Source organism: Cervus canadensis, chromosome 1, assembly GCF_019320065.1.
Source record: "Cervus canadensis isolate Bull #8, Minnesota chromosome 1, ASM1932006v1, whole genome shotgun sequence".
NCBI lineage: Eukaryota > Metazoa > Chordata > Mammalia > Artiodactyla > Cervidae > Cervus > Cervus canadensis.
In genome coordinates this window covers 12205673-12217906 of record NC_057386.1, presented here as the reverse complement: position 1 = coordinate 12217906, position 12234 = coordinate 12205673, and the positions used below count along the sequence as shown (strand labels likewise).

The following is a 12234-nucleotide window of genomic DNA, read 5'->3' as shown; positions in this document are numbered from 1 at the left end:
CCCCAAAAATGAAGTCTGTCACTATTTCCCCATCTATTTGCCATGAAGTGATGGGACCAGATGCCATGATCTTAGTTTTTCAAAGTTATAAAATATATCATATATATTTTATTATATAGCTTTACCTACCTAGGTATTGTTTTTAAATCTTTACCAATATAACAGGTTTAAAATGCATCTTCTAAACATTTCTTATATCCTGAGAGTGTTCAAATTTTTAATCTGTTCATCAGCCATTTGTATTTCTTCTTCTGTGGGTTATTTATGCATGTTTTATGCTGATTTTCTACTTGGGTGTTTGTACTTTTCCTTATATATACTAATCCTTACCTATTGGATGACTTGTACAGTGTGTAGTTTGTCTTTCCAGTTTATTTAAAATAAATAGTGAGTTGAGTAACAGATAGATGGCCTCTTAACCATGAGATGACATGTGGCTCTTAGTGACAAGCTCCATCCTAGGTAAGAGAAGCAGGTGGGTGAGGGTGGGAGGAGGGGCTGATGAGGAGGAGTGAGGCTGGGATGGTGGCTGGATCATAATGGGTGGGGGTTGGGAGGGCGCCATGCGAGTCAGGATTCCCTAAAGAGTTTGAGGCCTGGGCAGCGGCTGTGGGTGGAGATTTGATGAACGGACTTAGATCCGAGATGATCCTTTACCATTGCCGTGCCTACATTCAGTCTGAGCTTGCACATCTAGATGGAGTTTGAGGAAGAAGTCTTCAGCAAAGGGAAGTCTTCAGCAAAGTGCAGGGGTTCTGAGTCACCAGCATAAGGTCAGCCAGGATTGGGTCAGGGGAACAGAGAGGCCTAGGGAGGCAGTGTGCCAGGCCAGGAAACACTAGCCTGAGAAACTGAGAAGGTCTGGCTCTGAAAGGGGCCTAGGAAGCATAGTGTTTTCCACCAATAGACTCCTCCACTGACAAAAAGCCTGCGGAGGATGTATTTGGGAAGAAGGAAAGAGCATAGAAAGAAGAAATGCAGGATCACTGAGGCCTAGGCACCCTGAGCTGGGCCTCACCTGTGTGGGTCTGCTGGAACCCGATAGGCTTTGTTCCAAACTCCTGTCATGTGTGTGCATGTGTACACAGACACTCAGAGTCCTTCCCTCTTCGCCATTCGTGGAAAGTGGTAGTAAAGCATCGAAGTAGCTGCCTGTCTGAGGTGCTTGTACCTTTCACGTCATCTGCATTAAATTTAAGTCTCTAAATGTGTGTTATTAGAAGAAATCTCTCCCAAATCATCAAATAAATGTCCTTGCTACCCCCTGTGGTGAAACACATATACTCTTATCTAGACTTCCATTTCTTTCTAGTAAATTAAGTAGTTTATTAAACTTTATCAATCTCTTTCAAACTACAAAGCTATTTGTTACATCCAGTGAAATAACTCATCTTAAAATTCGAGAAGGAAGACTCCTTGAGGTCCTCTTTTTTGGTTCCTCTTTACTTCCACTAGTAAATGGTACTGTGTAGAAAGAAACAGGAAGAACATATAGAAAAGAATGCCTATAGTTCAAGAAGAAAAAGACGGATAACCAGTAGAAAAATAAGCAAAGGATAACAATCAGAAGGGGCTTCCCAGGTGACTCGGTAGTAAAGAATCCACCTGCAAATGCAGGAGACTCAGGAGACGCTGGTTCCATCCCTGGGTCGGGAAGATCCCCTGGAGGAGGAAATGGCAACCCACTCCAGTATTCTTGCCTGGAGAATCCCATGAACAGAGGAGCCTGGCAGGCTGCAGTCCATAGGGTTGAGTCGCAAAGAGTCGGACATGACTAAGCAACTGAGCACACGCATATGCAACATTCAGAAGCCAATGCAGAAGAAACTCATTGAGTCAGTCAGCAAACATGAGAAGTTGCTCATTATCACTGCCACACAGACACTGAAAATAAAAACCAAAAGATATGTGTGCATTACTCAGCTCACAATCCAAAATGGACACTTCATCAGGAGAAGCGGCAGCCGCAGGTGGCCCTCTGCACCGGGCCCTCTGCACAGTCCGGGGCTTCGGTTCTCCTTGGTGCCCCCTCCCAACTGCTTCAACACAGGCCTCCCCTCAGAAGGCAGATGTGAGTGTTCAGGCTGCAGGGGACCAGAGTGGCCTCAGCTGTGCATTGAAGATGTGCCACAAAGGAGAGCTGCAGGGCCCCTCACCCTGTGCCCAGCGGGGCGCAGGGTGCCCTCCCTGGGCACCACAGGAAGGTTGTGTGACTGTCAGGTGCTTGGGAACATACTTGGATCACCATCTTGAGGCCGGTTAAGTTCGTACTGGCTGGTGGACACAAGCACGTTCTCCACTTTTGGCTCATCACAGAGCCAACTCCCTAACATCAGAAATGCAGGGAAGGTGTTTCTTCCTAATCCTGAGGGAAAACTCAGTAACACACCCCATCAAAGCCCCACAAACACTGAGAACTCAGTAACACAGCCCATCAAAGACCCACAAATACTGAGTTTCTTGTGCTTAAATTTCCACAACAGGACCCTAGGAAAGCCAAGAAAGAATGTTTCTCCGAATGCTCCGGAAAGAGCCAAGCCCACCTGGCACAGACAGTCCACAGAAAGGATGCTCGGCCAGGCTGCACGGCGGGACCAGGACTGGTACGCAGGACCCACCAGTGCCAGCTCTTCATGCGGCTCACATCCCCACTCGGGAAGCACCCGGAACTGGAGTACTTGGTGTCGCAGAGAGTGACCACTGCCTGAGTGTCTTCACCTCAGGGCGTTGGCCCTAATTCCCTCATGATCCTGTTTCTTTGGGGTTGAGATTGGCTGCACTACATGGCTCATGGGATCTTAGTTCCCTGACCAGGGATTGAACCCAGGCCCTCAGCAGTAAAAGTAAGGAGTCCTAGCCACTGGACCACCAGGGAATTCCCCATGTTCCATGTTTGAATGTCAGAGCTTCTCCTCGGGCCAGGTTCACTGTCTTATCACCCCAGGAGGGCAGGGAGAGAGGGTGGCTTTCAAGGATAGTTCTCTTTACTCTCTTTCACAGAGACAACACAGGAGCTCCACAGTGACTTGCAGGTTAGCTCCTCAGAAAGAAAATCGGTCCCCAAAGCCACGCCTGGCTCAAGAATTCCAGGAGGAAACTGGCCACCACACCCGAAGGTCCTCATCACTTGCCAGCAGTTCCCTCCAGGACACATGGAAGTTGCTGGACCTGGGATCCAGCCCTTCTGGCCTCACTTCCCAGGATGACTCACCTCCAGGTAGGCCGCTGCTCTGTCGGACTGTCCAGATGCTGGCCATGAGAACGGCAGTCCTGTCCTCTTACTTGGTGCCTGAGCGTCCCCCAGGGAAGGAGTGTGTCTCCCAGGCCCACGTCCAGCTGACCACATTACTGCATCTACTGAGAGTGGAGACCACAGGTCACAAGGACCCTCAGCCCGCAAAGGGTGGGTGCAGGGTGGTCAGTCTGTGACTCTGGCGGAGGCAAGTGTTCTGTGTTCTGCTCAGTCTCAGGAGGCTGGGGCAGCCCATGAAGAGTGTGTCCTTGGCCCCCTGGGAAACTCGCTCCCGCTAATGTCACTGTGAGGTAATCAGGAAAATTCATCTGAAGGGCCACCACCTTTGGGGGAACTGCATGAGACCGAGGTGTAGCAAGCATGGTGGGTGAAGGGGAGGCTGTTTGAAGACCAGGGTGGGGGGAGTGAGCTTGGAGCCCCTTGCAGATCAGTATGCAGCTAGCACCCTCATTCTCAGCCTTAATGCATGACTGCCTCCCACTGTACCCAGTGTGCCAGTGGACATTTTAGGTTTTTCCCGATCTTTTGCCATTACAAACACTGCTACAGTGATTTAACTTGTACATGCTATAGTGCGTGAATTAAAGTATAAATGTAAATGCCCAGAGAGGGGTTCTGACCAAAGGTATGTGCATTTCTGGCTTCCCTGGTGGCTCAGCAGTAAAGAATCTGCCTGCCAATGCAGGAGACACAGGTTCAATCCCTGGGTTGGGAAGATCCCCTAGAGAAGGGAATGACTACCCACTCCAGTATTCTTGCCTGGGAAATCCCATGGACAGAGGAGCCTGGCAGGCTGTAGCCGATGGGGTCACAAGAGTCAGACACAACTTAGCAACTAAACTACCACCACCGCATGTGCCTGTCTAGTTTGGGAAGATGTTAGTTGGGCTCCATCAAACAGTGGCAGTTCACACCCACCCAGCAAAGGCTGAGAGGGTGTCCTTCTCCAGACCTTCTCCAGCAGTGTCAGTGAACTGTAATCTTTGCCAGTCTGATAGGTATCATTTTACTTCATATTTTACGTGTTAGGAGGTTGTGTGTCTTTTCACATGTTTGAATTATGTCTTTTCCTTTTCTTCAGTTCTCTGCTCATTGGTTTATTGGGTTTATAATCTTTTTCTTATTGATTTATATGAGCTCGTTATATATAATGGAAGTTAGACCTTTTCTGAGACATAAATTGCAAATATTTTCCTACAGTTTTTCATTTGTTCTTTTACTTTGCCTATGGTGGCTTTTTGTCATACACATTTTTTTAAATGTTATGTTTAGTTGTTATGTTCTTGTTTTTAATCCTTTCTGGGGTTTTTGCTGTACCTAGGTCTTTTCCACTCCTAGATGAAAGATTATTCTGCCATGATTTCTTCTAACACAGTTATGGTTTCCTTTTTTCATATCTAAATGCATGATCCATTTGGAATTTTATCACACTTGTAGGTTATGAAATAGGAACCAAACTTTATTTTTTAACCCCAGGTGACAATTCAGATATCCTCCCCACCCCCCACCAGTTACTGAGTAACTCACATTTCCCCACTTGTTTGAAATCCTACTTTCACTATAATATTGAATGTTCTGTATGTACTTGAGTCGCTGGGCTCTTGTCCTGTCCCATGGTTCATTGGTCTCAGTCCGTCCACATGCAGTGCTGTTTGAATTGTTACCACTTCCTGGTCCCTCATAATGTCTGCTGACTTTGACTCTCCAATTGTGCTTCTTTCTCAGAGTTTTCCTGGTAATTCTCATTTATTTATTTTTTACTTTTCCTGAACAGCCTTTAGTCCCAGCCCCAAAACTCTGTTGTGACTCTTCTCAGGATTTGTTAATCTTGGGTCCTGCGTCCAGAAGGAGCTGAGTCCTCCTATTAGTCTAGAGAAAAGCCCATGCAGCAATTTTATATATATAAAATTTTATTTATTTATTTATTTATTTTGGCCATGCTGGGTCTTCGTTGCTGCATGGGTTTTTCTCTAGTTGAGGTGCATGGACTTCTTTTTGTGGTTGCTTCTCATTGCACACACACTCTTGTTGCAGAGCACAGGCCCTAGGGTGCATGGGCTTCAGTAGTTGAGCTCCTGGGTTCTAGAGCACAGGCTTGATAGAAGTGGCACATGGGCTTCATTGCTCCACGGCCTGTGAGATCTTCCTGGATCAAGTATGGAACCTGTGTCTCCTGCGTTGGCAGGCAGATTCTTTACCACTGAGCTATCTGGGAAGCCATTCAGGTACATTTTAAATTCAGGAAAGTTTTTGCTATACTTTTCATTGACTCTGTTGGAAGTTTTTGGTAAATGTTCATTGCCATTTTGCTGGTTTCCTTCCTCCTCTTTTCTCATAGCACTTTTGTACCTTTATTACCCCTCATCTTTAAAAGAGGTAATTTTTCCTCTACCAAGTATTTGTAGGAAATGTGTGCAGGAAAAGAAACCAGGGACATTGTCCTGTCTAGCAGTTTTTTTGTTGGTGGTTTTTAAGTAAGTTTAGCCTTGGCTTATCTTTGCCCATTTTCATGAAGCTCAGCTTCTTTCCCCTCCCACCCGGGCATGCTGACTCCAGTAGTTACACACAGGCTCAGTAGTTGTGGCACACAGGCTTAGTTGCCCTGAGGCATGTGAAATCTTCCCAGACCAGGGATTGAACCATTGGCAGGCGGATTCTAACCACTGGACCAACAGGGAAGTCCTAGTTGATGATTTCTAACATATTTACATTTTGGTTAGAGAATAAGATCACCATGGTGCCAGCCCTTCTGAGAGTATAGTTTTGCTCTAGCTACAGTAACTGACGTGCCTGCTTCCGCCAGTGGCACCCGCTCGTAGAAAGAGTGGTGCCCTTTGTTGTTCCTTTCCCTGGGCCTGAAAGCCTGTTCCTGTTCAGTGTCTCCTGCACTTCCGCTACCACGCTCCTGGATCAGCGCTGTCCTCCAACAGCTTAGTTTGTGTTTTGCCTTTAGTGTGCTTTTAAAAGTTTTTATTTCCTCCAGTCTCATCAGGGAGATCACATTTCCATTGCCTTCTGCCTGTTTTTAAGTTACATTCTCTATGTTTATTCTTCCTCAGTGACTAAGATTCCACTTATTTTCATTTTACCCATCCATTTCTTAAATTTATCAGCCTCTGTATTTTTCTGATTTTCTACTGATATCAATGAAAGCATTAGTTGTTGGGCAGGAGATGATTGTCTTTTAAACAAAGGTAAATTTGGCTAAGTCCTTTATAATTTATCCTTATTTGCTTTCCAGCTCTCTCATAGTAGCCTCTTAGATATATTTTTATTCTTCCAAGGTAATTATAAAAGAGAATTTTTATATAGGAAACTTTGAGGCCTCTGTGTGACAGTATTTTTATTTGTCTCCCATTTACATATTTTAGTTGAGTGTAAAACCCCCCCCCAAAAATAAAATAAAACCCCAGGCTTCCATTTCTCATAATGTAGCAGGCTGGGTAGCTGGATTAATACTGTCACTGAGAACAACTAACACTACTAAATAAAAAGTAAAGACAAGCTTATAAGGCATCAGTAAATAGCAGGAAGGTAAAGAATTCTCAAGCAAAGGCTGAGAGGAGCAACCTGAGGCTGCCTTTGACCAGGGACTTTGCCAGCCTGGGTGGGCTTGAAATCTGGCATTGCCACCTCTCCGGCTTCAAAAAACAGGTGATGATGATGAAACCCAGGCCCACCCAGGGCAGGAATGTGATGGCGCAATCCCCCCCACCTCCCAAAGCTGGAACTCCAAGGACCATAGTCTCCGTGTGCAGGTGGACAGGTAGACCCCCACCGCCATCAGGGGCAGGGATGTGAGGACTGAGGCCATGATCTGGCACTGAGTGGCAAAGGGAAGATTGTTACATATGTTAATAATTTGCCACCAAGAGTCAGTCCTCATGGTTTAGTCCCAGTTAACCCCTGGGTGCCTAGAACTTTCATTTCAAGAGGTTGTGAGCTGGTGGCATCCCCCAAGAACTAGCAACAACAAGTGGAGGGTCACTTCAAGGGGAATCACCTTTATCCCAGGCCGTAGAAAATTTGCACAGATCAGATTCCTGTGAAAAATAAGATCCCACACACGAGGTACAAGGCACCAGGAATGAGGCCAGCATAAGCGGACCTGGGAAATCAGGGTATAAGTAACTGTATTTCTTTTTTTTTTTTTTACCAAGATATCAGGATGTTTATTAGTGTAATGGAATTTAGAGCAAAGAACTAGAGGAATGGACATTGAGACTAACTCCAAATAATACATTTAAAAATAAATCTTATATTAACTAGGATCATCCTTTCCTTCACTATTATATTTCATAATCCTCTTCTGATAACATTACCTCCCTAAAACAAACCTCAAGGACATGGGAGGACTAAGTAACCGTATTTCATAATGAAGTAAAACACCAGCAAGAAATACATTCAGGAAGCAAGGAAATATAAAGAAAGACCAAGCAGACTTAAAAAAGAACCAAATAGAGGTCTAATAAATGAAAAATTGTAATTACTGAAATTAAAAACTCAGTGGATGAGCTTAACAGCAGGGTATGTACCACAGAATTCATGAAATGATGTTATATATGAATAAATTACCCAGAGACACACAGATTAAAAAAAAAAGAAATAGAAAAGAGAGAAAAAAGGATCAGGAGCCTGGAGGCTAGAGTAAGAAGGTGTGACCCGTGTTGGTCAGAGCTTTAGTGGGAGAGAGAAGACGGGCAGGGGCCACATTTGAAGTGACAGGGCTGAAGTAGTATGGCAAGATAGTCATTTCAACCCTAGGAAGTCTGTCAAATCCCAATCCAAATAATTAAAGGAAACCCACACCTGGATCTGTCCTAACAAAGCACCAGCAGTGATGAGATTGTTTTGAAAACTGGCAGAGGAAGTAGACAAGTTACCCTCAAAGAGACATGCCTAAGGAATACTGGACTTTTCACCAGCCACAGTGGGGAGCCTGAGACAGGGAGACAGTATCTGTCTGAGCTGAGGGAAGACAGCTGTCACCCTAGAATCCCACTAAAGAGGGCAAAACAAAGACTTTTCAGACAGTAAAAACCGAGCAACGTTGCCCCACACACCCCTCTCTAAAAAAAAATTCCAGAGTAGGCATCAGCAAACTTTTTTGCGAAGGAGGGCCAAATAGTGACTATTTTTGGCTTTGTGACCCAGTGGTCTCTCTTGCAATCTCCACCTGCAGCTCAAAAGCAGTTGCAGACAATATGTAAGTGATGGGCATGGTTGTGTACCAATAAAACTTTATTGACAAACAGGTGATAGTAATGCTGTTTCTCAAGCTGAGTACACAGGTTTTTGTTCTTTATTTTTAAGAAGTTCTTTAAACAAAACATGTATATTATATGTGCTTGATGTAGTTTGGGTATCTTTTATAAAGAAAAGTTTTAAGAGGGAGGGAGTGGTCAACTGGGCAGAGAGGTCAGGGAAGGTCAGGGCAGAAAAGTGTTCCATGTCACTTTGGCAGTCTTAGTGGAGTAGTGGAATTGTCATCCATCCTTTTCCTGGCTGAAGAGGCTGGGGAGGAACAGGTGGACTGCTTACTGAAGAGGTCTTGCTCTGAAAAGCAGCAGTTAAAAAGCAACATCGGGGCTTCCCTGGTGGCTCAGTGGTAAAGCATCAGCCTGCCAATGCAGGAGACAAGGGTCCAATCCCCGATCTGGGAAGATCCCACATGCCACAGAGCAACTAAGCCCATGCACCACTACTATCAAGCCTGTGCTCTAGGGCCCAGGAGCTGCAACTACTGAGCCCACATGCCGCAACTGCTGAAGTCCTCTCAGCCAAGAGCCCGGGCTCCACACTGCAACAAAGAGTGGCCCCTGCTCTCTGCAACTGGAGAAAAGCCCCCACAGCAATGAAGACTCGGCACACCTAAAAGTAAATAAATAAATATAGTTTTAAAAAAAGCAACATTGGAGGAAACTGTGAAGGTGCACCTATACGCAGGTAGGGAAGATGGGAGAGATAACGCCGATGCTTGTGGCTGGAGAGGAGGGCAAACTCAGGAGAGAAGCGGGGGGTGTGCTGAGGGGCTTGGATTTGATAGGACAGGCCAGAGGCGGGAAGGCGATAGACACCCAGACTGGGAGCTTTACTGACCACACCTGACAAGCAAGTTGCCACAGCCTCACAGACGCCTGCAGAAGACAAGGAGGACTCATCACTCACAGCACAGCAGACAGCCAAGGGTCTCCTCAACCCCTGTCCCACGGGCCAGGTCAGGAGTCTCAGTTGAGTGGCCCCAAACAGGCAGAACCCAAATCTTTCCTAGTGGGCTATAGGCACATCTGCCCTTTGCCCCCAAGGGAGTGGTGCCGTCATCTTCCGAAGCTTCAACCATGCAGACACCCAGTGAGAGAGTCCAGAGCAGAAGCCTGCAGTGGCCGGAGGAGAACCATCCCGACAGCAGGTCTGGTGGTGGGAAGAACAGGTCCCTATGGGTTCCTTTTATTTCCTCCTTTCAGTTCAGTTCAGTTCAGTTCAGTCGCTTAGTTGTGTCCGACTCTTTGCGACCCCGTGGACTGCAGCACGCCAGGCCTCCCTGTCCATCACCAACCCCTGGAGTCTACCCAAACTCATGTCCATTGAGTCGGTGATGCCATCCAACCATCTCATCCTCTGTCGTCCCCTTCTCCTCCTGCTCTCAGTCTTTCCCAGCATCAGGGTCTTTTCAAATGAGTCAGCTCTTCACATCAGGTGGCCAAACTGTTGTGGAGTTTCATCTTCAACATCAGTCCTTCCAATGAACACCCAGGACTGAACTCCTTTAGGATGGACTGGTTGGATCTCCTTGCAGCCCAAGGGACTCTCAAGAGTCTTCTCCAACACCAGAGTTCAAAAGCATCAATTCTTCGGCACTCAGCTTTCTTTACAGTCCAACTCTCACACCTATACATGACTACTGGAAAAACCATAGCCTTGGACCTATGTTGGCAAAGTAATGTCACTGCTTTTTAATATGCTGTCTAGGTTGGTCATAACTTTCCTTCCAAGGAGTAAGCGTCTTTTAATTTCATGGCTGCAATCACCATCTGCAGTGATTTTGGAGCCCAGAAAAATAGTCAGCCACTGTTTCCACTGTCTCCCCATCTATCTGCCACAAAGTGATGGGACCGGATGCCATGATCTTAGTCTTCTGAATGTTGAGCTTTAAGCCAACTTTTTCACTCTCCTCTTTCACTTTCATCAAGAGGCTCTTTAGTTCTCCTTTACTTTCTGCCATAAGGGTGGTGTCATCTGCATATCTGAGGTTATTGATATTTCTCGCGGCAATCTTGATTCCAGCTTGTGCTTCTTCCAGCCCAGTGTTTCTCATGACGTACTCTGCATATAAGTTAAATAAGCAGGGTGACAATATACAGCCTTGACGTACTCCTTTTCCTATTTGGAACCAGTCTGTTATTCCATGTCCAGTTCTAACTGTTGCTTCCTGACCTACATAGAGATTTCTCAAGAGGCAGATCCTCCTTTCAAGTACAGGGCAAAGCCACGGACTCTGAGAGGAGGAGGAGGTGGAGGAGGACGTAGAAAGAGAAGTGCAAAACTATCATCTGACAGGGCCTTCCCTGGTGGCCCAATGGCTGAGACTCTGAGCTCCCAATGCCAGAGGCCCAAGTTCCATCCCTGGTCAGGGAGCTAGATCCCACATGCTGCAACTGAGAGTTCACATGCCACAACTGAAGATCCCACATGCTGCAAATAAGACCCAGCACAGCCAAATAAATAAAATAATAAATATTAGAAAAAAAAAAGAAGACGGGTCCCATCTGACAAGTGAAGCAGGGACAAGTAAGGGTGGGTGGCGCCGTCAGCCCGGCAGGGCCTCGTGGACAGCAGGGCCTGGATCAGAGCGAGAACAGCCCACTTGTGGCTGGAGGTAAAAGTGATGACCGTAATGGGGTGAGAGGAGCATCACTGCCAGCACCGCCCCGGAGCAGTGGAATTGGCCTGGTAGGGAGGCAGGGGTTGTGTGTATTAGTTTAAATGCTTTTGGCTACAAGTTACAGCACAACCTGATGAAAGTGGCATTTAGCATCTTCCCAACCGTTATCTCATCATGGCACCCATAGATAATCACACATGGTCACTGAATGAGGAGGAGGGAGCCAAGGCGGCCAGCATCTTCGTAACCTTTCTGACATACAGTGTGCATGCACAGCAGCGGGATGTCAAGGCCAAAGTAAATGGCTCCTCTTCTTCAAAAGCTGACTTCTCTGAGGCTCTTTTCTCCTAATGGTTTCAAGATGGCTGCAGCAGGTCCAAGCGTCACATCAGAAGACATACTTCTCTCTTCCTGCTTTTCTTTCTTTTAGTTGGAAAGGGATATGTTTCCCTAGAGCTCCTGGACTCTCTCTTCCATCTCACTGGCTGCCCGGGTCATATGGCCTCTCTTGACCAGTCACTGGGAGACTGTCTTAGACCCTGAGAACTTGCTGCATGGAACTAAACAGCATTGGGATTCCTTGGCAAGAAAGCTGAGAAAGGGCTATAAGTGGGCTGCAGCTGAGTCTGTGCAGGGGAAGGTGATGAGACACCTGCCCATAGCAGTTGAAGCTGCTACTTCTTTTTCTTTGCAGTAAAAAAGTAGGAATGATTGCTGCCTAGGCTTTTGGTTCACCTGTGAAAGATTTGGTTTGGTTTGGAAGAAAGATTGAAATTAATGTAGTTTAGCTGTTTTAAGCTCCCTCAAAGCTTCTTTATTCTGTCCTTGTAATCTTGAATGTTTGAGCATGAATAATTTAACTACCTGTAATATGTCTACTTTGTATAAAAGTACTTTTTTAAAACCTTATTGGTGACTCAAATGATAACCACAACTTTGGTTACGATGTAAGCACGTATTGATGATAGGATGGTGTGAGTATTGGTCCACAGTCAAGCAGTCTGGAAGCTCCATTCTGGAAAGTGGAATGTCTTGCCCTCTGCTTTTCTTTTTTTTTTTTTTTTACATTTTCAGCACATTGTGAATAGCAGACTGTGAG

The 12234-nt window shown here is 46.0% G+C and overlaps 1 protein-coding gene across 10 annotated transcripts in view; it reads left to right on the top strand.

Moving 5' to 3' along the window:
• CCDC57 (coiled-coil domain containing 57) overlaps positions 1–12234 on the top strand; it is a 113544-nt gene that overhangs the window by 80035 nt on the left and 21275 nt on the right. For 3 of the 10 annotated variants that reach the window (XR_006268647.1, XR_006268645.1, XR_006268635.1), the window contains one exon: positions 2484–2500. Coding sequence is in view for 4 of the 10 variants with exons in the window: in XM_043463919.1 (XP_043319854.1) it covers positions 2484–2603; positions 3001–3217 (337 nt within the window). In the remaining 6 variants the exon portion in view is untranslated. Of the gene's footprint in view, positions 1–2483; positions 2604–3000; positions 3218–12234 lie in introns of those variants that run through there. The other 7 variants (XM_043463919.1, XM_043463920.1, XM_043463932.1 and 4 more) reach the window with 4 other exon arrangements.